At 44.5% G+C, this 23,533-nt stretch overlaps 1 protein-coding gene, 1 long non-coding RNA gene and 2 other non-coding genes across 29 annotated transcripts; 1 reads left to right on the plus strand and 3 right to left on the minus strand.

Moving 5' to 3' along the window:
* Nucleotides 1-446: 446 nt before the first annotated feature.
* On the plus strand, nt 447-4,225 carry LOC127487108 (uncharacterized). Of its 13 annotated transcripts, none has more exons than XR_011385445.1 (10): nt 447-544; nt 750-908; nt 1,001-1,059; nt 1,138-1,878; nt 2,026-2,127; nt 2,561-2,691; nt 2,821-2,918; nt 3,272-3,391; nt 3,460-3,595; nt 4,087-4,222. XR_011385445.1 is itself a non-coding variant. In XM_070066727.1 (9 exons), exons 3-8 carry the CDS (start codon nt 982-984, stop codon nt 3,571-3,573), a joined length of 624 nt encoding a protein of 207 aa, XP_069922828.1. In that variant the 5' UTR covers nt 447-544; nt 750-808; nt 940-981; the 3' UTR covers nt 3,574-3,595; nt 4,087-4,222. The 13 variants fall into 13 exon arrangements, 2 of the variants coding, with proteins under 2 accessions (XP_069922828.1, XP_069922829.1); XR_011385446.1 differs by having other exon boundaries at nt 2,591-2,691; XR_011385444.1 differs by having other exon boundaries at nt 1,138-1,712; nt 1,805-1,878; nt 2,026-2,691.
* LOC127487109 (uncharacterized) lies at nt 602-23,217 on the minus strand. Of its 14 annotated transcripts, none has more exons than XR_011385460.1 (9): nt 22,967-23,217; nt 21,873-21,959; nt 20,272-20,312; nt 20,013-20,105; nt 17,942-18,022; nt 17,675-17,847; nt 11,795-11,863; nt 1,484-7,770; nt 602-755 (listed from the first exon to the last, which is right to left on the minus strand). It is a non-coding gene; the product is annotated as an uncharacterized lncRNA (long non-coding RNA). The 14 variants fall into 14 exon arrangements; XR_011385456.1 differs by having other exon boundaries at nt 1,484-1,603; nt 3,470-3,569; nt 7,714-7,770; nt 17,942-20,312; XR_007913638.2 differs by having other exon boundaries at nt 1,484-1,664; nt 3,470-3,569; nt 7,714-7,770; nt 17,942-20,312.
* On the minus strand, nt 10,103-10,161 carry MIR513 (microRNA mir-513). Its single transcript, NR_162675.1, has one exon. It is a non-coding gene; the product is annotated as a microRNA mir-513 (primary transcript).
* On the minus strand, nt 19,412-19,469 carry MIR509C (microRNA mir-509c). Its single transcript, NR_162677.1, has one exon. It is a non-coding gene; the product is annotated as a microRNA mir-509c (primary transcript).
* Nucleotides 23,218-23,533: the final 316 nt, after the last annotated feature.

The raw sequence follows: 23,533 nt of genomic DNA on the forward strand, positions 1-23,533 counted from the left end.
CCTGAGCACTTGCACCCACTGCTAGAGGTATGTCCACGGCGACACATAAAGAGTAATGGCAAAGCAGTGTTTCCAGGTCCACGCATTCCCCACCCAGATCCACGCATTCCCCACCCAGATCCACGCATTCCCCACCCAGATCCACGCATCCCCCGCTTGCCGATCCAGTTTATATTGAACAGGCTCTGTGTCCCCATGACGTGCACGGCCCTCCAGATGTTCTTGCCCTCTATCCCCCTGTTTAATGTCTGTCTCCCCCCAAGAGGAATGCAGGGTGCAGGAGAAGGAGCCTGTGCAGGTGGAGCCCCTAGCACGGCGTCTCCCCTGGGGAGGCGGGTGCTCCGCAGTTGTGACATCAGCTGAGCTTTGCAGCTTTGCAGCTCTGCCTTGGAGCTTCGCCACGTCCCTGCCCCTCCCCCACCCTTCTTTGTGACCTCAGCTTGTGTGATGTAACCAGCAGGGAATGTGGACCAGCCTGGGGTGCAGGAAACACAGCACCCCACGTGGAGAGCTCAGAGGACAGCGGACAACCTCCTAAAGGAGGGTAGGAGGAGGAGGGGGGGAGAGAAGGGACATGGGCACTTGGGGCAGGGGTCTGGGACATACCTGCCAGGGCGTCGGGTGAAGGTGGTGAGCCCTGTTCCACGGGCCGGACCCCTGGAGCCCGCCTCCTGGGGCCTGCAGGCAGCGCTGAAGAAGCTCCCAGGGCAGAGGGCAGCGCCTGCCCTGACCAGCTGCTGCTGTTTCAGCGTCGCCTGGAAAAGCAGGCACCGACCTCAGAGTGAAAAGCTGATCTCAGGGAGCACCTGTGAGGCCTTCGGGAAACCCCGCCCTGGGAAGGGGAGGGGCCCGACACGCTTCCTAGCAGGTGCGCCCCCCACAGGACGCTCTTCCAGCTCTCCTTGCAGGTGAGAGAACAAGACCTCTTTCCTTCCCCAGCGCGGGCGCCTGCTTGCCTGCTGATCACCACAGTAGCGTGAGATGGCCATGCCTTACGCAGGGGCTGAGGAGAAAAGACACTCGCGACGGGTGGACTCACTGCACCGTAGACCACTTCTGGTGAGCTGAGTGGGCTCTTTCCCGCGTGGGTGCTCGGGGAGGGTCTGGCAGTCCCTGAGCCAGTGGTCCTGTCTCCAGGCCTCTGCACTGACTCGAGACCCTTCGGGGGGGGGGGGGGCCTGTGAGTACCTCTACCAGAGGCGACACGTGGCAGAACACAGTGGTGGGAAAAGGTCTCAGGCCTGACCCCAGTGTCCTCTGCAGGAAGGGCAGGCTCCCCTAGGCAAGGATGGGCAGCGGGAAGGGTCTAGGGTCTTTGCACGAAGCCTGGAGGTCACTGCTGGGGCGGGCTCCTCCTGAGGGTGGGATGGAAGGGTTTGGGGCGGGGGGGGGGGGAGAGCTGTTTTCCTTCCAGGACATGAGTAGGAAGCTGGATCCCCGACCCCTCCCCCCGAGAAAGGTGTTAGACTTCTGCCTTGCTCACCTCCTGGGTCCCGGTGCTGGCATTGCTCCTTCCGCACAGGGGAGCTCAGGTAAGAGACGCTGGAACAGGAACCCAAGGCCTGCAAACAGGAGGCTGCCGCGAGTGTCTTCTCCTCAGCCCCTGCGTAAGGCATGGCCATCTCAGCCTACTGTGGCGATCAGCAGGCAAGCAGGCGCCCGCGCTGGGGAAGGAAAGGAGGTCTTGTTCTCTCCCACTGAGCTCCGGTCGGGTGAGGAGACACTGCCTGGGTAGGGTGGAAGAGGGCAGGGGTGCGCCTGGCTCGGGCAGGTCCCTGGAGCACTCCTCTTGCCCACTTGCAAGCTGGCGGCAGCCACGTAGGCTCTTTGCTGTTGCCGCGTGAGCAGCGTTGCAGGGATAGGCAGGGCGCACACTTGGTGAGTAGCTACACTGCGTTCATTTTCATTGTTTTCCCCACTATTCTGTGTGCTGCAATGAAGGGAGGGGAGGCAGGTCAGCCCCACAGAATGGGGCAACACCATTTCGGCCTCCTCGGACTGCTTGTGTGTGCCCTCTTTTCTCAGGACTGAAGAGTGGAGAGGAGATGCAAGGCCCTTGGAGACAACCTAGCGGACACCAGCCCTTTGTGTCTTGGCTGAGTGAAGCAGATTTATTCCGGGACTGCAGTGGGTACCCCGGGCTTCCCGATCCAGGGGACTTTCCTTAGGGGAGGCGGGGAGGTTCCTGGGTAAGTGCTCTGCACACCCTTCTGCAGAGCTTAGACACCTCAGCACTGCCTGCAGAGGCAGGCTCATGGAGTTCAGGTGGGACCCAGGGACAGGGACCGGCTCTGCTGACCCTCACACACCCAGCCCTGTGCAACATGCGCCTGCCCCCGTCCTTCGTCCCGCATGGGCGTTAAGCCCTTCCCAGCTTAGACCGCCTGCTCTAGACAGCCAGCCAGGCAGCGGCAACCCAGGGCCGCCGACGGAGGCCACTGCCCCGCTGTCTGTGTTCCCTCCGCCCCTGGGTTGTTGCCTCCCGAGGACCGGGAGCAGGAGCAGAGGACCAGCAGAGGGGGAGCCTTTCGTGTCCCACAGACAACTTGTTGGGTCTCAGGTCGGGGAGGTGGGCACTTCTCATCCTCAGCTTCCCCAAATGGTGCGCGTGGAGCCATCTGGTGGCCTGGGAGACTGACAGGAGGCTCGGCCTCCCTGGTGGAGAAGCAGGTGTCTCCAGAGCTCCAGCAGGTAATCAGGCTGCAGACCACGTGAGCTGCTCCGAGCTGGAAAGGCTGTGAAGCCCCAGCACGTGTGTGGACACTGTGCCGGGCTCCTCGGGCACGCCCTCTCAGTGAATTTTGTTGGTTCCGGGTGTAGGTCCTCGCGTTCTCTGTCCCATACGGGCCGCGTCTCCCGCCAGAATCCCCGTCTCAGACCCGAGGGGCAGTGCGCAGAGCATGAAGATGGCACTGGAGGCAAGAAAGGCTGCCGCTGCTTCTGGGGCCCTAGGGATGGAGCCACCGCTTGGCCCGGTGGCTGAGAGCCATTCCTCTCCCCGGCCCGGGTGCCTCTGTGCCTTGTAGGTAGCACGCACACAACATCCTGGCCCACGTAGCGCCCTTTGCCATTGCGACTCACGGTGCGAGCTCCTCCCGCGAGTGCTTCCTGTGTGCACCTCCCCTGTCCCTCGGGAATTCTCGGTGTGGTGCGGGGTCTACCCCCGGGCACGTTTGCTGTCCCTCACTTTGGGCCTTTGGGGATAATGCAAGTATTGTCCAGTCCCACAATGCCCGAAGACTGCATTTGCATCTCTGATGTGCTGTGGCAGGTCTTTCTTAGGAGCTGGCACAGATCAGAGGTCAGTCTGTCTACACGCTGCGAACGGCCCCCCGTGGCCTCTGTCATGTCTCTAAGGACCGTCACAGCCCGGCCCCGAGTGACACAACAGGTACACCTGCGTCCCGTAGCGGGGCCTGTGTTGTTCCCAGGGATTTGACCCACGGCCCCAATATTCAGGAATCCTCACCCAGATGCCCCTCGCCGACGCTGAAAACCAGCACAGCCCTGCACTCAAGGCACCCGCAGGCAGGCAGGCGAGGAAGAGGCCGGTGCCCAATGAGGAGACACTGAAGGAGGACAAGGCAGAGACAGAGTTAAGTGTGCGCTCCCTTCCCACCCGTGAGTGCGGGTGAAGGGGACCTTGGCTGCAGGAGAGGGATCGTGGCCTGCAGACCCGCGCTGCTCCCCAGGGAGGGCAGAACCCCCACCTCTCCGTCTTTGGTCGCCAAGTTCCTGCTGAACAGACGTCCGGGTGTTCTCCCTCACAAGCCACGCCAGGCACAAGGCCTCGGTCATCCGCCCATGTCCCTCCTTCCGGGATACACGTGCCTTGTCTTGCAGAGCAGGGTGTAAGGGGGCAGAGGGCGGTGCACATCCCAGAGCAGCTGAAAGAGGGACCCTGCCCCTCCTCCGCCCTGCCTTGCCAGGGCACCATGGAGGCAGCAGAGCCGGTCAGCCGTGAGCTGGGGCCCAGAGCACGATGGAGGGGCAGTGGGACCAGAAACGCACTTCCACAGCAAGGGCTTGGTTGGGGACGGGCTCTGCGGGGCCGTTCTCCTCTGATCCCCATTCCTTCCCCCGCAGGTTCCCAAAGCAATCTCGGGAGCTCCCAGGGGGCTCCCAGGGCCTTCGCATGCTGCTGCTGGTCGTTCATGGTCCCTGCCCCCAGCGTCCGGTTGATTTGTGGAGGTCAGATGAGCCTGGGCCGCGAGTGGAAGAGAAGAAGGCTTTGGAGCCCCCCACCCTGTGTCTCTGAGTGCTGCAAGGGGGTGGGAGTGCAGGGCTGGGGTGGCAGTTGTGGGGCTGGGGTGCCGATGGGGGCGACTGGGGTACCCCCGTGCCTTGTGCTCTCCTGGCTGCCATGACTAGCATGGCATCAGCTTGCTGTTCTGGCTTCCTGCCCCGTGTCCCATCATTCCTCACGCCTCCTGCTCAAACACGCATGTCCATTGCACCCTCCGTCTAGCTCAGAGCGGCAGCTAGCTGGTGCAGGACTCCAGTCAGCCAGCACACAGCTCCTGAGCTCAGAGCCGTGCCAACTGCACGTCATGACAAGAAGAAAATACCTGCTATCGTGGGGGCAGGGGAAGGGCTTGTGAGCTCATCACATGAGCTGTGCTGGTTTGGGCCCTCTCCTGCCATGGTGCGGAGGGGTGTGAGCTCATCACATGAGCTGTGCTGGCTTGGGCCCTCTCCTCCAATGGTGGGGATGGATGTGTGGTCATCACATGAGCTGTGCTGGCCTGGGCCCTCTCCTACAATGGTAGGGATGTGTGTGTGGTCATCATATGAGCTGTGCTGGTTTGGGTCCTCTCCTGCCATGGTGGGGGTGGTGAGCTCATCACATGAGCTGTGCTGGTTTGGGTCCTCTCCTGCCATGGTGCGGAGGGGTGTGGGCTCATCACATGAGCTGTGCTGGTTTGGGTCCTCTCCTGCCATGGGGGGGGGTGGTGTGAGCTCATCACATGAGCTGTGCTGGTTTGGGTGCTCTCCTGCCATGGAGGGGAGGGGTGAGCTCATCACATGAGCTGTGTTGCCTTGGGCCCTCTCCTGCCATGGTGGGGTGGGGTGTGAGCTAATCACATGAGCTGTGCTGGCTTGGGCCCTCTCCTCCAATGGTGGGGATGGATGTGTGGTCATCACATGAGCTGTGCTGGCCTGGGCCATCTCCTCCAATGGTAGGGATGTGTGTGTGGTCATCATATGAGCTGTGCTGACTTGGTTCCTCTCCTGCCATGGTGGGGAAGGGTGTGAGCTCATCATATGAGCTGTGCTGGCCTGGGCCCTCTCCTGCCATGGTGGGGGGAGGGGGTGTGAGCTCATCAATGAGCTGTGCTGACTTGGGTCCTCTCCTGCCATGGAGGGGAGGGGTGAGCTCATCACATGAGCTGTGCTGGCTTGGGCCCTCTGCTGCCATGGTGGGGTGGGGTGTGAGCTAATCACATGAGCTGTGCTGGCTTGGGCCCTCTCCTGAAATGGTGGGGAGGGCTGTGTGGTCATCACATGAGCTGTGCTGGTTTAGGTCCTCTCCTGCCATGGTGGGGGGTGGCGAGCTCATGACATGAGCTGTGCTGGTTTGGGTGCTCTCCTGCCATGATGGGGGGTGGTGAGCTCATCACATGAGCTGTGCTGGTTTGGGTCCTCTCCTGCCATGGTGGGGGGTGGTGAGCTCATCACATGAGCTGTGCTGGTTTGGGTCCTCTCCTGCCATGGTGGGGGGGGGTGTGAGCTCATCACATGAGCTGTGCTGGTTTGGGTCCTCTCCTGCCATGGGGGGGGGGTGTGGTCATCACATGAACTGTGCTGGTTTGGGTCCTCTCCTGCCATGGGGGGTGTGTGGTCATCTCATGAGCTATGCTGGTTTGGGTCCTCTCCTGCCATGGTGGGGGGTGGTGAGCTCATCACATGAGCTGTGCTGGTTTGGGTCCTCTCCTGCCATGGGGGGGGTGGTGAGCTCATCACATGAGCTGTGCTGGCTTGGGTGCTCTCCTGCCATGGGGGGGGTGTGGTCATCACATGAGCTGTGCTGGTTTGGGTCCTCTCCTGCCATGGGGGTGGTGAGCTCATCACATGAGCTGTGCTGGCTTGGGTGCTCTCCTGCCATGGGGGGGGGGGTGTGGTCATCATATGAGCTGTGCTGGTTTGGGTGCTCTCCTGCTATGGGGGGTATGAGGTCATCACATGAGCTGTGCTGGCTTGGGGCCTTCTCCTACAATTGTAGGGATGTGTGTGTGGTCATCATATGAGCTGTGCTGCCCTGGGCCCTCTCCTATAATGGTGGGGTGTGGAGTGAGCTGTATCACATGAACTGTGCTGGCCTGGGCCCTCTCCTACCATGGTGGGGGGGAGCAGTGTGAGCTCATCAGTGAGTTGTGTTGGCCTGGGCCCTCTCTTGCCATGGTGGAGAAGGGTGTGAGCTCATCATATGAGCTGTGCTGGCCTGGGCCCTCTCCTGCCATGGTGGGGGGGAGGGATGTGAGCTCATCAATGAACTGTGCTGGCCTGGGCCCTCTCCTCCAATGGTGGGGACTGGGGGCAGGCAGAGACATGCTTCTGCACTTCAAACAGCCAGGAAGCCCTCTGGTACTGAAACAGACCAGTGCCCCCTTGTTCAGGCCGTCAGCCCGCAGGGCACCACACTTGTCAGCAAACATCCTGAGGGCCTGAGAGGCAACCGTGGCCCCTCCCTTCGGCCAGGGATCCTTTGCTCCTGCTCCCTCCAGGGTGGGGATTTATCTGCTCACACTGCACTGCTGCGCTGGCCTAGAGACTCCTTTGGGTCCCGAGAGGGTTTCAGCTGGGACTGCTAAGCCTGCCACGTGCTGCAGTCTGTGCTTTGGGCCTCTGGGCCCCTGGGCTCACCATGCCTTGCAGAGCTGAGGGCTGACAGCCCAGGTTCAGGGAGGGATCCAGACAGCCCAGCTGCTCCTCCATTCCAGCAGGGGTCTGGGCCTGGACACAGGGGGGACATCTCAGTGCCCTGCACACGGGGGACATCTCAGTGCCCTGCACAGTAGAGGATGTGGTTGCACAGTCGAGGAAATGCCCGTGCAACTCGGGGACGCATGCCCCACAATAAATCGCCACTCTGTGGAGGCACCGACATTCTGCATGCCACCAGCTCCTAGGCTCACTATTAGCTGTGCGTCCCTTATCGTCGTGCGCACCCTGACACCTTAGCTTTGAGCCATAGCTTCCACTGACTTATTTAACATCTCTACTCTTCCTTCCTCATCTACACGCTGCTGATAAAAATGACCACTGCCTTCCAAGAGGCTTGAGTCATGCATGAGATAATACAAGTGTTCTTAACCAGGAAACTGCTGTGGAACACAATCGACAGGGAACAAAAATGACTATTCAAACTGAAGGGGCTACTTCATCTGACAGAAGCTAGACTGCCTTAAGAAACACTTAAAAACACTTAAAATTTATCATAGAGCAAGAATATGAAAAACAGCTCACAAATAAATCAGATAAAAATAACTGAGAATACTCAGAAAACAGTCTTTCAAATATATTCACTAGGCTACTTCACAGACTAATTTCATTTCCTTCTGGTATTTATCCAATACTTGCATGTCAGGATAATTTGTTCCATTTTTAATTTCTAGAGTAACATCTTTACTATTTTCGACAATGCTGTGTTAATTCACATTCTCTAACAGTGTGTGGGAGTCTCCTATTCTCCACATCCACTCCATCACTTACCTTTCATCTTATGGATAATATCATTATGGACAGGTCTGCTGTACACTGTCAAACATGCTAGGAAGGAAAAACAAATAAATTTTATCCTCTTGGTCAAAAATTTAAGTGTCCCCAAATGTTGTTTTATAGTAAGGTATATGGCTGTTTGACATCTGCAGAAAAGCTTGACAAAAATTTTACCCACAAAACCCCCTAATGTGATCCAATGGAGATAATTTTTCATTTGTGAGGGAATATCAAAATGCCTCTCATTTCCCAACACAGGGATACAATTTTTTAAACAATATTTATCTGAAATGCAAAGCCATAAAGAGAGGGAGACACAGAGAGAGAGAGAAGGAGAGAGAGAATCTTCCATCTGCTGGTTCAGTCCTCAGATAGCCATAACAACCAGCACTGGGCCAGGCCTAAGCCAGGAGCTTCTTCCAGATCTCCCACGTGGGCGACAGGGGCCCAAACACTTGGGTCATCTTCCACTGTTTTTGCCAGACCATTAGCAGGGAGCTGCTGAAGTGGAGCAAATGGGACTAGGACTGGAGCCTATATGGGATGCTGGCATCATAGGTGGCAGCTTTACCTGCTGTACTACAATGCTGGCCCCCAGAGCTATAAATTTTACAGCCTGCTCCTCCCACACATATAGTGAACCCAAGCAGATGGTTTCAACAGGCTGATGCTTGCCATATTCTCTCTCTCTCTAGTGTCACCACACGAAAATGGGGAGAAAAGTCTAGGCGATATCTCCTTGGTATTGTTTCTATCACATCCTTCTATCCTTCAAATACAACTTTAAAAACCTTAAAAACATTTTTAGTAATTAAAAAAAGTAAAAGTTTCTTGGGCAGACTATACTTAACCCTCTTAGAAACTGATGACATAGGGGCCGGCACAGTGGCTCACTTGGTTAATCCTTCGCCTGCGGCACTGGCATTCCATATGGGCGCCTGTTCTAGTTTCAGTTGCTCTCTGCTGTGGCCTGGGAGGGCAGTGGAGGATGGCCCAAGTGCTTGGGCCCTACACCCGCATGGGAAACCAGGAGAAGTACCTGGCTCCTGGCTTCAGATCGGCATAGCTCCAGCCATAGCGGCCATTTAGGGGGTGAACCAAGGGAAGGAAGACCTTTCTCTCTGTCTCTCTCTCTCTCACTGTCTAACTCTCAGCCATCTCGGGGGTGAACCAGCAGATGGAAGACCTCTTGTTCTGTCTCTACCTCTCTCTGTAACTCTTTCAAATAAATAAAATAAATCTTTATATATATAAAAAAGAAACTGAAGACATAAACATAAAGGTTTGAAGGGTTTTTTTCAACGCCAATCAGAAAATCTTCCATCTTTAATAGAAAAATTGTTTTTGAGGTTCCACAGTGGGGGGAACTGAGAGGCAGGAGAGTCCTTTGCAAAGCCTTGGCAATGAAAAGTCAGATGAGAAAAGTTCAGGGAATCAGGGAATCTAGAGGAATACCTTCCACTGGTAAAGGAGGGCTAGGTCCTCAGTGAGACACATTTGCCATTTTCGTCAAGCCTCATTTGGTAAAAATATGTATGATTTTTTGAGACTATCAATGAAAAGGTTTTCTCAGGTGTCCACAGTTCCTGTGTGTAGTCTCTTATAAGGCACAAAAAGTACCTTGAAGCACAGGCATCATAGCACAGCAGGTTAAACTGCTGCTTGGGGCGACTATACCCCTTATCAGGATGCTGGTCTGAGTCCTGGGCATTCCACTTCCAGTCCAAACTTCCTGGTAATGTGCCTGGGAAGGTAGTGGGTGATAGCTCGAGTACTTGGACCCATGCTACCCATGTGGGATACCAGGATGGATTTCCTGGCCCCAGGCTTTGGCCTTGGCCCAGCCCAAACAGTTGTAGGCATCAGGGGAGTGATCAGTGGATGAAAGCTCTCTCTCTGTCTCCACCTCCATCACTCTTCCTTTCAAACAAATCATTTTTAAGATGTGCCTTGGGGGCAGACACTGTGGCACAGTGTATTAGGCCATGCATTGGGATGATGGCATCCCATATCAGAGTGCTGGTTAGAGTCCTGGCTACTCAATTTCAATCTGGCTCCCTGCTAATAAGCTTGCAAGGTAGCAGATGATGGTCCAAGTGCTTAGCTCCCTACCACCCACATGGGAGACCAGGATGCAGTACCTGGCTCCTGACTTTAGCCTGTCCCAGCTCTGGATGTTGCAACAATTTGTGGCGTTAACTAGAAGATGGGAGATTCTCTCTCTGTCTCTCTCTTTGCAGTTTGCCTTTCAAATGAAAGTTTTAAGTGCCTTGAGGTAGTTCAGCACTAAGGAAGGAGTGCCTGGAATCCAAACAGCATTTCAGTGCATGCAACTCGACCTCACCCCAAGGCCGCCACATATGCATTTCATGATGTACATTACTTTTCTCAAAAAGGCATCATTCATATTTTTGGTTCACATGAATGACACCTTCTTGTGAAAGGCACTGCACACTGAATAGCTGAATGTGGCAGCCCAGCCCCCAAATTCCACATTCAAACAGCTTTTATTCAGCTTCTCACAGAGTTCTACCTTTGTGTCCACCAAAATTTACAAGGGAACTATGCAATATCCACCCCATTGCCTTCCTTTTTCCATTCTTCCATGAACATGTGTTTACCTTACAGGTTTTTAACTGAGCAAGAGTTGACTCTGTTCCTCAAAGGAAAAGAATTATCCTATTAGTATTCAAGTTATTTGCTCATTTGAGGGTATTTCAAAGAATTCATGGAAAAAGAAGTGGCACGAATACTTTGGTGCAAATTTTGAAACACATGCACAGTTTTTTTTTAATAATATACATTTCTATAAACTTTCTGAAGACACCTTGCAACATTAAAAACTTATTTGCAATCCCTGAAAGACACTGGTTAAGCATAATGAGTCAGAATCTAGTCCTGCTGAATAGATTTCTATAACTCAACTCCCAAACCACAGAAAAATGCAAGAACTGGGACACAAAGAAGTGGAGAACCAAATGGGTACCAGAATAAGGATGACAGAAATTTCATTTTTCAGGTGTCACAGTGAAGAGAGTCCACATGAATTTATAGGAGAGACAGATAAGACAGAAAATAGGTTTAAAGATAAGCAATGCTATATTACTCCTTTCAGCTTTAGGGTTTTTATATTATTTTCAGTGTGTAGGGGTTTTAACAAATCTAAGATGTCATTAATTTTGGAATAATGAATGGGAATGTAATAATGAGATATTTTTAGTAACTTCAATAAATATGAAAAGATCTGATTTGTATTGATTACAAAGACACATGTAATAAGGGTAAGTTGAGATTTTTTTGCCCACATAAAATCATGCTAACTTTACATTTTATTTTAAAATTATTATTTGAAACACACACATACATGCGCGCACACACACACACAGAATCTCTCATCTGTTGATTCATTCTTCAAATGCCCACAGCCGCTGGGGTTGTGCCAGGCTGATGTCAGGAGCTAGGAATTCAACTTCAGTCTTGCAGTAGGTGGCAGGGACCTAACTACTCAAACCTTTACCTGCTGCCTTCCAGGATGTACACTAGCAGTGAGCTGGAACTGGGAGCAAAGCTGAGACTTGAACCTGGGCAGTCCAATGCAATGTAGGCTCCCCAAGTGGCATTTTACTGACTGCCCCAAATGCCTGTCCTTTAGTTAGATTTTAATGTGAATAAATATGTAATTACTTTCTCAGCTCAATTCAGTTCCATGTGTATTGTCAGGCCAAACCTGTTCTTCTGACACACTATTAGAGGCTCCACACTCTTTGTCTCCTTCATCATGTGCAAACTCTCATGTCAAGAGGCAGTACAGCACCATGATTTAGATCACAGAACCTGTATTTTCTATGCTGATCTATAATAACTGCTCTACCATTGCAAACCAAGCAACTTATGTTGCATAACTTTTCTATGCCTGTTCCAATTATGAAGTAGACAATCATAGTTTTTGCAATAATCAAGTGAATTAATACACTGAAAAGAGTCTAGAAATAAATGATCAACACATACTATACTTGTATATGATAAGGTAGATTAAATTTCATTAAATATATGATTAAAAATAAAGAGAAATAACCTGAATTTTCTACTTCTCCAACCTGGTCCTCAGTTGAAATTTCCAACTCATTTTCAGGAATAAGCCTTCCTGTAATACACAAAGAAGGTGAATAGGTCCTTTGAACAACATATCCCTATTCCCCCCTCCTCTCTAACCCTCTCAGCCTTGGGTTAACATTATTCTTACTTCCATTAGATCAACATTTTTGGACTCCACATATGAGATAATTTGTCTTTTCATGCCTGACTTATTCACTTAACAAATGGCCCCCAGTGTCATCCATGTTGCTGCATACTATTATAGCTGAATTATATTCCATTGTATTTACCACATTTTTCTTATCCACAAATTTATTATTGGACACATATTATTTCCATGTCTTGGTCACTGTGAATAGTATTGCAAGAAACAAAGGAGTACTGATATCTCATGAAAACATTGACCTTACTTCCTTTGGAAATATACCCAGGAGTGGGATTTTTGTGTCTTATGATATTCTATTTTTAGATTCTGAAGAGCCTCTGTACTGTTTTCCGTAATGGCTGTACTAATTTGCAATCCGGCCAACAGTGCTTAAATATTTCCTTTTATCCATATCTTCACTAGCAGTTTTTTTTTTTTTGTCTTTTTTATTATAGCTGAGGTGGCTGGGGCAAGGGCATGAGCATATGCTAGTCAATGGACACATAATTATAATTAGATGAGAGGAATAAGTTCAAGGAACCTATTTTATAGCAAGGTGACTATAGTTAATGACCATCCATTATATTCTTTTTAAAATTTTTTTATTTGAGAGAAACAGAGACAGAGGGAAAGAGTTCCCATCTGCTTGTTCATTTCATAAATGTCTGCAATGGCTGAGGCTGTGACAGGTCCTAGCTAGAAGTAAGGAATTCAAATCTCCCACATGGGAGATAGGGAACCAAGCACTTAATCCATCACTACTACCACCTTGGGTCCACATTGGCTGGAATCAGCTGTCAGAACTGGGAGTCAAATCCAAGTACTCCAATGCGGAACTCTGATGTGCTAATCAATGGCTTAACCACTAGGTCAAATACATGTTTCTGTATTCTTAAAAAATGCAGAGAGACTTGAAGTTATGTAGTCTCCGTATAAAAATGATACCTATGTGAGGCAATGCATGTTAAGTATATTTAACCATTCTATAATATATAATATTTCAAAACATCATGTATACAAAAACATAAAATGGCATCTCAATTCTTTTAAAAAGCTAAAAAATTTCAAAAAACTAAAGTGGGATTTAATATTTATGATAGATAAAGGAAATTATATACTTCTTAAACTAGGTATTCACTTCACTGTTGTGAATAACATTAGGTTATTCATGATTCACAAATAATGTGTGATGCTTCACATTCCTATGTCATTATGTCCTTTAACTCACACACCACAATCTCTTTTCTAAAGAATAGATTAATTCATGATAAATTTCATTTCGAAGCACACATGTCTATAATCTGAGGTAACCAATCCAGAGATTTCTTTCTAATTTGAGATAATTTTGCCAGCAATCTCAGATTTAATTTAAAGGAAATCAAGAAAGAATTGATAGATGTGGGTGGGTCAATCATACTGCTTTCACCAAAAAGTAAGGTATCAACAGTTCTCAAAATCAAAATGCAAACGAACTACAGACTTTCCACTGGATATATTTTGTTTTGAAATTCATGGAAACAACTAGAAAAGTGCTGTTTTCAATTTAAAGGCACTGGGGAGATCTGAAAGCAGCAGGAAAAGAAAATAAATGAAAATTGCAGTCAAAATCCTTTCCTAGGTAGCCTGATGATCAGTCCAGGCAAGAGACTGAGAATCTGGCCTGACCTAGGCAAAGGCACTTTACTGGCAAAAAGAAAAATCCAAAATGAAATGCCAATTTTTTATGTTTTATTTTATGGATCACTTGCTAAAATTTATAGCTTGTTTCAGAGTGATACCCAAAACAACTGTAATGAAGAATATGATGTATTGCAGTTTTTCTGGACTAACAAGAAAAGGTCCTACTGGTGGGTGGGGGTAGCCACAAATTCATGCACAACGACACAAGCCATGCCATTGTCTGGTTTTGAAGCTGCCTATAACAGATGCCAAAAAAACACTAAGGTCAAATCTCAGAAAGGCATAATTGAATCTCTGGAAGTCTTTCAGGGCTCCTGAGACCGAAACCTGCCAGTCTCTCAATCAAACCCCAATTGAGGCCATGCCAAGGCCAAAGTATGAAGAGAAGCTGTACTGATTGTTCCTGCAACTGGCATTCATCAGAGTTGCAGCTCAATCTATGACTGAATTGCAATGATTTGTACCTCACAGCATTTTTCTAACTGTGGCAATGGAGAATGGTTTAGGGTAGAATAAATCATCTGTATCCTCCATGATTATGTTATGACAAACTACCTGGCATACATAATAAATGACTAGAGATGACAGAGGGCAGGACAATCACTGAAAATCAATTTTAGCCCAACATCGGTCTCTTAAAGTTTTATTTTTTTTAAAAAATTGTTATATTCCTAAAGTTGTATCTATGAAATACATCAAATCAGTTATTTTTATATTACATAAATAAATAAAAACCATAAAAGACATATCAACTGATTTACACATCATCATTGGCTGATTGCAACGCTATATAGGCAGAGTTGGGCAGTTGGGTCATGGATGGTATACGCGGTGAAATGTAAAAATATGTAGTAATATTTAGAAAGTTTACTAGACGCTATTATATATTGTTCAAATGAAAGAAACATGTAAAATCATCTAGAAATAAAGTACAAATGCTTCAAAATACCAAAAAAATCATGGCTGATATTTTCAGATTAAAGATGGAAGCCATCAGACAACCAACAATGTATTTAATGTGATAAAGGAAAACTTAGAATTTAAATATTTCTGACAAGACGAAACAAGACAGCAAAATTCAGTAGAAGTAAATTGTACTACAGAAGATAAAAGGGAAGACTAAAGGGAATTTTACAGACAAAAAATTTATAGTTTGAAAGGTTAACTGCAGGAACAAAGAATTCTTAAAAATAAAGTTATTAAAATAAGGGAACATAAATATCTTATTAAAAGGGAACATAAATAACTTCCTGGGTTTATTTTACATATTGAAATAAAATGTATGACAAACCAGCATAAAGATAAGGAAAGAGATCACACTTTGAGAATGTTTCTGCATTGTTTTGCATGTTGAAACATTACTTTCATAAGATAGACTGTGATAAATCAAGGAAATATATTACAGTAACCACTTTAAATACAAATATAGTTGAGAAGAAACATAGTGAATAGTTATTTAAAAGCTGGTTATTAAAATGAAAGGTTGGAATGAAGAAATCCAGCAGAGAAACAATCTGGACAATACACACATAGGAAAGGATAATAACACAGACTTAATTCAAACCAATCAGCAACCCATGATGTACAAATGCAATCAGGTTGTAAAATAAAGCACGGTTTTTTCCCAGAGCATAGAAATGCAAGTTATCTATGCTAGTTGTAAGAGAATATAGTATAATTTTTAAGCAAAAATCAAATGGAAGAAAAAAATGGAGTTATACATCACAAAGACACTACCTAAAATAAAGTGTGGCATGTATAAATTAAATATATTTCAATGAGACCTACCTCAAAGTCATAATTTCAAAATAGCTAAAACACCTCCTTCTCCCTCAATTTTATCAGTTTACATGGTATGCATCCACTGAAATATTGCATCATGCTCCATAAAAGTGCACATATCATATTGTTAAAAAGAAAAGAAAAATATTTATAGGATTTGAAAAAAGTAAAAGGCAAAAAAGGAAAATCTATAATTATATTTGGAAAATTTAAAATATCTTTAGCATTGCCTAATAGAGTAATTAGAGTAAAATAGGCTATAAAATAATTTAAATAATTATTTAAGAACCTAATACATATACACACACACACCCCCTCATCGCCACATAATCCTACACTTACATAGACGAGAATGTGCATTCTTTTTCAAAATTACATGAGAATTTTATCAAAAAATTTTCAAAGAATTAGATTATATATATTATAATAATGAATATATTTCATGAAAATAGTACAATTGAATTATTAGTTAATAACAGATAAATAGAAAATTTCAAAATGCTTGAATATTAAGCATTTGATACATACTACAATGTGGATGAATCAAGTATATATTTCAAAATGAAAGAATTAAATCATAAGGGATCACATATGCCATGATTAAAGTTATATGAAATATTCTGAATAGATAAGTCTATAAAGACAAAAGGTAGACTAGTGCTTGTTTATGACTAGGGCATTTAGAGAGAAGAGAGAGTAACTGCTAAAAGGTATTTTTGGGGGGTGGGCAATGAAAATGTTCCATTACTGATCACTATAACGGCTGCATAGTTCTGTAAATGCCATTTAAAGACATTGAATTATATGAAAATGAGAACAGTCCCCCACTTTGTTCTCTTTCATGATTTTCTTAGCAATATAAAGTTTTAGAATCCATGAATACAGTCCATATTCAAAGATCTTTAATTTTTTTCCAATAATGTTATACATTTGCTGGTGTGCACAGGTCAGTGTTTTGTAAAATTTTTTCATTATTTTTGATACTCTGTAATTGAGATTGGTCACTTCCTTTTTGTTTTCATAGTATTCATTCTCAGTAAAAAATATACTGTGATTTCTACAATATCAATCTTTCTATGTTTGTTAATTAGTTTATATTGACAACCCAGGAGTTTCTACATATGAAATCATGTTATTTATGAATAAGGGAAGGTCTATACCTTTTCTGGCAAAATGTCATTTATTTCTTTTTCTTCCAGATGGCACTGGTTAGAACCTCCAGTACAATGCTGAATAGAAGTGGTAAGAGCAGACTTTTCTTCTTGCTCTCAGTCTTAAGGGGAAAGCATTGTTTTGCAATGCTTTGTTTTGAAAGATGACAACTGTAGATTTTCTTTGTAGATGCAGAAGTTTCCTTTGATTCCTAATTCTTAATTTCTTGATTGCTCTTATTAATAATGGTTGTGAACTTTTGTCAAATGCTTTCTATGCATCTGTTGAATTTATCATGTGGAGTTTTGTCTATCACGGTTAAATTGTCTATTTGTTCCTTTAATTATTTTCAGGTTTTGCTTCACTTATGATACTGGTCTTTATTAAATGAGTATATATTTATAAACACTGTATGTTTCTGATTACTTGATGATAACCATTAAAAACTTCCCTCATTTTCTTTCCACTGAGTTCTCTGTTTTACACAATGTTCTGTTTTGAATAGTCAGCCCTCTCAGGCAGAGCCTCCAAGATGACAATCTTCACTCTTCTCTGGGAAGAACTATGCCACAGGGCTGGCATGAGAAGACGGCCAGTCCTTACAGTCTCACCAACTGTGGTAGAATTTACAGAGCTGGGATGAAGGATGAAAATAACAGCTGGCTAAAATGTCAAACTCCCACTGTCCTTACTTCAATTTGGTAGGTATTCTTACATAAACATTTCTCATTTTATTGAAACTAAAAATGTCCAGGGATGTAGATGGCTATCTCTGATAATTTAGTCCAATTATGGTGTAATCTCTGCTTTCACTTTTTAAAAATAGCTTGGCATATATATAAGATAGTGTTAAGAATAGTGCGTGCATTACATATGATTTCCTTCCCCTCAAATTAAAGTCTATAAACCAGCACACTTCAAAATTCCCAAAATTTTGCTCAGAATAGCATTTTAAAAATCAAAATCACAGAAGAGCCAGTGAAAAGGGAAAGGAAACATTGGAGGAAAGTGGAAAGATTATAGACCAATATTAAGTGGTCAGAAATCCCATTTCTTCGTCACTGAAAACAACACAGTCACAGTCCCATCCTCTTATCCTACCTGGAGTGATCTCCCAGAAGAGACAGGTTTAGGGTGCACCGAATACTCTTTTTCTTCTCAGGCCTGACATTTACAGCTTTGCAATAATGGCCTGGTTCTTGAGAGAATGTTTTTACCTTTCTTTGTTGAGACATAGGCCACAAGGTGTCTTCCTTTTCCCTGAAAACCTAAACCTGATAGATGGTGAAAGAGATAGATGAGATTTCTTTAGACTAAAATTCACTATTATCTCAAGCATAGGGCCAGTGTGTGGAAGGGGTATGTTACCTTTGGCCTCTCTACTCAACTGTACCACAGGCAGAATTCCCCTGGGACTTGAAAGTTGTTAAAATTTTGTGTTCTCTTGGCCTGGAGAGATGACAAGAGACAAATGGTTTAAGTAACCACTTTGTGAAGTCAACACAATCCTGACTGATCTCTCAGGGCCATATCTTGACAATTCCTTACTCTAACAAGGTGCTTGGTCATGTCCTTGGCTGTTATCTTTGTATCATCAATCTAAGATTACTGCAACAGTAGCCGCAATGGCAGCAATGGCAATAACCAGTGTCTCCATAGGCAAGGGGAGGGCACAGCATAAGTGACTCTATCTTTGAATACTTTCTTGAGCTCAGCTCCCATCTGTCTATCAGGGAGTTGTAACCTACATAAAATCAGGGACTATCTGACTCTACCTTAGAGTTGGCTTACAGTATAGTATAACCAACCCAAGAAACAAAATTGCTGGTGTGTCTTAAAAACCTAGAGTTAGCAGGTTATGACAACTATGTAATGACAATTGTAGCTAATGATATCTGTTTTCTCATATCATATTCTATTAGACCTCAGGGATCATCACCAAGTAGAGAAGTAAAATAAAAACACTCTAGTGATATGCAATGTATATGTAGTTTCAGGTAGCAGGCCCAGACAAGTTCTATGTAGCTCAAAAGTTTAGAACTCTTGGAGGTTGTGAATAGCCCCTTGAGGCAGTCTGAAAGAGTAACCTGATATAAGTAACTTAGGAAGAGGTGTGCATGGGCTCTGGGGAAAGCATTCTTTTGCTAGCAATAAAGCTCTACCAATTCAGATGAGCATGTTAGCATAGTGGTTACGACATTGATTAAGACACTCACTTGCTGAGGTGAGTGCTCATTACAGTGGTGAAGATTCCACATGGGATGCCCACATCCCACATCAGAGTGTCTAGGTTCAGGTCCTGGGTTTACTCCCGATTCCAGCTTCTTGCTCATGCATACCCTGTGAAGCAGCTGGTGATGGTTCATATACTTGGGTCCCTGACACCCATGAGGGAAACCCAGAATGACTTCTGTGCTCCTGGCATTGGTCTGAATCAGTGCTGGCTACTGTAGATATTTGGGAAGTAAACCAGTGAATGGGAGATCTTTTTAACTGTATCTCTCTGTATTCCAAATTAATAAACACCCCACATTTTAGTACCTGGGTTCAATCCCTAATTCTGGCTCCCAATTCTATCTTCTTGAAAATGCAGGTTCTTGGAAGCACAAGTGATGGGCTAAGTGATTGGGGTCCTGCCACCCACATGAGAAACCTTGAATGAGCTTCTAGTTCCTAGCTTGCTCTAGTCCATCCACATTCATTGGGGGAATGAAGCAGTAGATAGGGGCTCTATCTATCTTTCTCTATCTTTCTTGTTGCTCCTCAAATAAACACATTTTAAAAACTCACCAGTGTATATACAGTGCCATCACTTACGTAGTATGTGTCATGCCTTATTCCACTCATAGACGTGTCAATCATATTTAATTATACATGATTGCCACTGTCTTGAGTAGAGCACAGCACACAGTGTATCCAGGGATGGCAGCTCTGCTTAAACACTCACTCATGTGCCTTTCAAACAACTTTTCTCTTAAGGATTGAATTATGTACTCTCCCCTCCCCCCAAATATGTTGAAGTCCTAATCCCTAGGAGCTGAAAATGTGATTTCATGGGATATAAGATCATTGCAGATCTACTTAGTTAAGATGAGATCATGCTGCAGTTGGGTGGGGCTCTATTCTAATTTACAAGTTAAAGATCACCAAAGAATACCAGCAAATCACTAGAAGCTAGGAAGAGGCAAGGAAGAATTTCCCTAGAACTTTTAGAGAGATCACAACTTTGCTGACACCCAGACAGCTAGCCTCCAGAATTATGAGACAGCACGTTTCTATTGGTTCAAGCCACTGAGTTTGCAGTACTTTGTTATGACTGCCCTAAGAAAGTAATATACTATAGTATACCAGTAATATAATAGAGTATACATCAACATTTTCAGGCTGTGAGTGGCCACCAATGGACCTCTGTAGCACATTCCCTTGTGTTTTTACTCACCCGTTTCTTCCTGAGTGCCATCTTTCCACATATTGGAGTTTTCATATGGAAGTTTTCAGAACTAGAGATCATTAAATCTTCCTCTTAGGCTCCCTTGATCATGGAAGATACAATTTTGCATGATTGACCTATGTCTTTTATATATGAAGTATTAAGAAGCAGTTTGCATTCCCCAAATCCAATAGTTAAAGCAGAAAATATCCCTCTAACCTACTCCTGTCTTGTCAGAATTCTGAGTCCCTTTATCCAAGTCACTCACCTCAATTCCTGAGCCACAGAATAAGTAAAACGCACAGGATTCTGGAAGCAAAGAATAGGACAGTCATCAGTAGGTGTCAGAATGGAAGCTGTAGAGATCAGTTTCTTCCTCCATCCACAGAGTGAATAAAAGCTCATTTTTCTTTTCAGGACTGATCTACACAACAGGAAATCTTCATGATTCCTGTAAATATACTTTTCTTCCTCTCATCTCCTTGGTTTTCTGAGCCTTTCCATGGATAGAATATTCTTTTAATCACGGTTTTGTGTCTCCCCATTCTTAGACATGGGCTATTAAGTGCCCGAAGGTCCATTGACAAAATAGATATTGGACAATTTGGGAGATGATACATGGGAGAATATTTAAACAAAGAGAAGCCTGATTTAAAAGTACAGAAAACATGCTTGTGAGAGAAATACTAGAGGATCTGAATAGATACATACTAGCTAAGTTTCTCATTATTGAAACGAAAAGTGTGACACAGGTAAAGAAAATGTAATCTGGATGTTTTCCAGTCTGCATGTGTCCTATTGCCCATCCTTTTTCACAAAGTTATTTTTTCCCTTAGGCAAACATATAGAGACAAAAAATGATAAGTGATTGCCTGGAGCTGGAGATGTTATTTGGAGGATAAATGGAGCAGATAGAGAAATGAGGAATGATTACTAATAGTAATAGAATGTCTTTTTTATGTTGTGAAAGTGTTCTAAAATTGACAGTAAATGTTGCACAACTGTAAACATACTACGAACTATTCAACTACAGTCTTTAAATGAGGGAACTGTACATGTGAATTGTATCTCAATAAAGTGGTTTAAATATTATAGAGAATACAATTCCCTAATATGTGTGTGCATTACAGGAAGACACATGAAAACTTATGGCCCTATATTTATGCTCTCGAGAGAAAAATATACAGGTCTCCTAGACTGTGTCTTATTTTTCCCTAGTGCAAATTTTAAAAACACGCCTTTCTTCCTAATTTCCTAATGCAATTATAATATAGCAATGAACATAGGAGAGAAGTGCCCTATCTAATGTTGACATAGTAGATATAATGAAATTGTGTTGGCAGACAGATGGAGATAACTCTCTCCTTACAGATGTATAACACCATAGGATTCTCGGCTTTATCGTTCTGCATTCAGTTTAACAAGATTAAACTACTAGATGCATCTTGCACACTAGCCATTTACTTTTTAATGATGATATAAAAGGATAATGAGTGCTCTGACTCCTGTGCACCACTCCCATCCATGGTCTGCTGAACACCTATGCCTCCCCACCACTATCCCCACCCCATGAACAGGGAAGCACACAGCTCAGTCTTAGAGCTGAATCATGGAAAAGAAAAAAAAAAACTCAATGAAGCAGATAATTCTAAATACCTTAATGCCTAACCTGCAACTTATTCTGCAGAATCCAACTTATGCTATTTTTCATAGATATCAAGACAATGAAAGGAAGGGATTGAGATATTTTGAATTATTTTGTTTATTAAGCTATGTCCACTTGCATCTTCCCTGATGTGTTTGGTCCCTTAATACATCTCTCTAAAGTTCTGAACGGAAAAAAAAAATTAACAATAACACAAAACTCACTCTCTCCTTCGGTTTCTAGCACAAATGAAATTCTTCTCCTCCACTTCATGGGCATCTCAGTAGCTTCAAAGTAGCTTTTGCAACAATCTAGCACACAGCAGGATAGTTACAAACTACTGCCCAATAAAACAACATATACAGACACAGAGACACAACTAAACAAACAATAATCTAGTAAAAAAATCCATATAGTACACAGAAATAACCACGAGCCCAGTTGAAAAGTCACTGTATAAATTCTGGCATCACATAATTCAAAGTTCAAACAATATACACTCCAATCAATATGCAAATAAAAATGCAACAAACAATAATAGCCAAAAGAAAACGCAAAATTCAAAACAAATAAAGAACAAAAATTTGCAAACTAAATACAAAGAACTAATCATGAGCCAAACTGATACATTAACAAAAGAATTTTAGAAACAGAATTTAAAGTGGAAACAAATATAAACATAAACCCATATGCCAATAGAAGATGCAACAAATAGAAATCCATTGAAATCCAAGTAACAATGTAAAAGAAAATACAAAATTCCAAGAAACACACAGTAAAGAAAAAATAAAAACACAGAAATCGAAATATCAATAACAAAGAACATGCCAGATCTAAGAACAAATTCAAACACACAAAATCTCAAAGGAGCCAAAGAAAGAAAGCAAACTGCTACTTATGAAACAAACTGATAGAAATAACAAAAGTATAACTAAAGGAGATAAAATCCAAAGTGCCTAGAACAACATGCCCCCATGCACACACTTAGAGCCATGCATACTGAAGCACATATAAACACATATATGACTCCTGCACTGCCATATAAATAGAAATATCAAAAGTCACTATCACCAACAAGTATATATTAGGTTAGCTAAGACCCAGTGCTCAGAGAAACTCTTCAAGTATACAAAGATAATACTCAGACACTGAGAACAATAGACATACATGTTAGAACAGTAATAGTCCCAGGAAAGAAAGCAACCTATATTCCCTCCCAAGTTTCTGAGGTTTGGAGGGGTATGTGGCTATTCTGAAATGAGCAGTAAATTCCATAACCAACACTTCATTCATTTGATTTTAATTTAAAAGAGCTTACCTGGATGGAGGCAACAGAGTACTCCACACTTCCCAACACAGCGATTTTAAAAAGGCATTGCACTAGTCTCATCTGTTTCTGTCTATGTCTGCCTCTCTCTCTCTCTCTCAAAAGAAGTCCAAAAGGAGAGTTCCTGTGTAGGCTAGGGTAGCTGATCCTGATTACCAAGGAGGAAGTTAGACTACAACACAGTGGAGGTTAGGAAGAATGTGTCTGAAAAACAGGAGATCCCTTAGGGCATTTCTTAACTTTGCCTTACCTTGTGACTCAGGTCAATGGAAGACTACAATAACTCAATCCAGGCAGGACTGTGTTTAGTCCAGACCCCTCAGGAATGAAGGTATAGATAATCTCATCTGGTAAAGAACAAAACAAAAGAAAAATATGGCCAGCAGAGATACTTGCTTAAGGCAGAGAACATGGAATGAATTGTGAAAGAAGTTAGTTATAAATGCCAGCTACCACCATGTGATTAGTTACAGAAATGAGGGCTGTAGTTATTCTAAGTATTTCCTCTTTATTTTGCTATTAGGGATGTGTGTGTGTTTGTATGTGTGTTCATGTTTG

This window comes from Oryctolagus cuniculus, chromosome X (assembly GCF_964237555.1).
Source record: "Oryctolagus cuniculus chromosome X, mOryCun1.1, whole genome shotgun sequence".
In the NCBI taxonomy this organism is placed as follows: Eukaryota; Metazoa; Chordata; class Mammalia; order Lagomorpha; family Leporidae; genus Oryctolagus; species Oryctolagus cuniculus.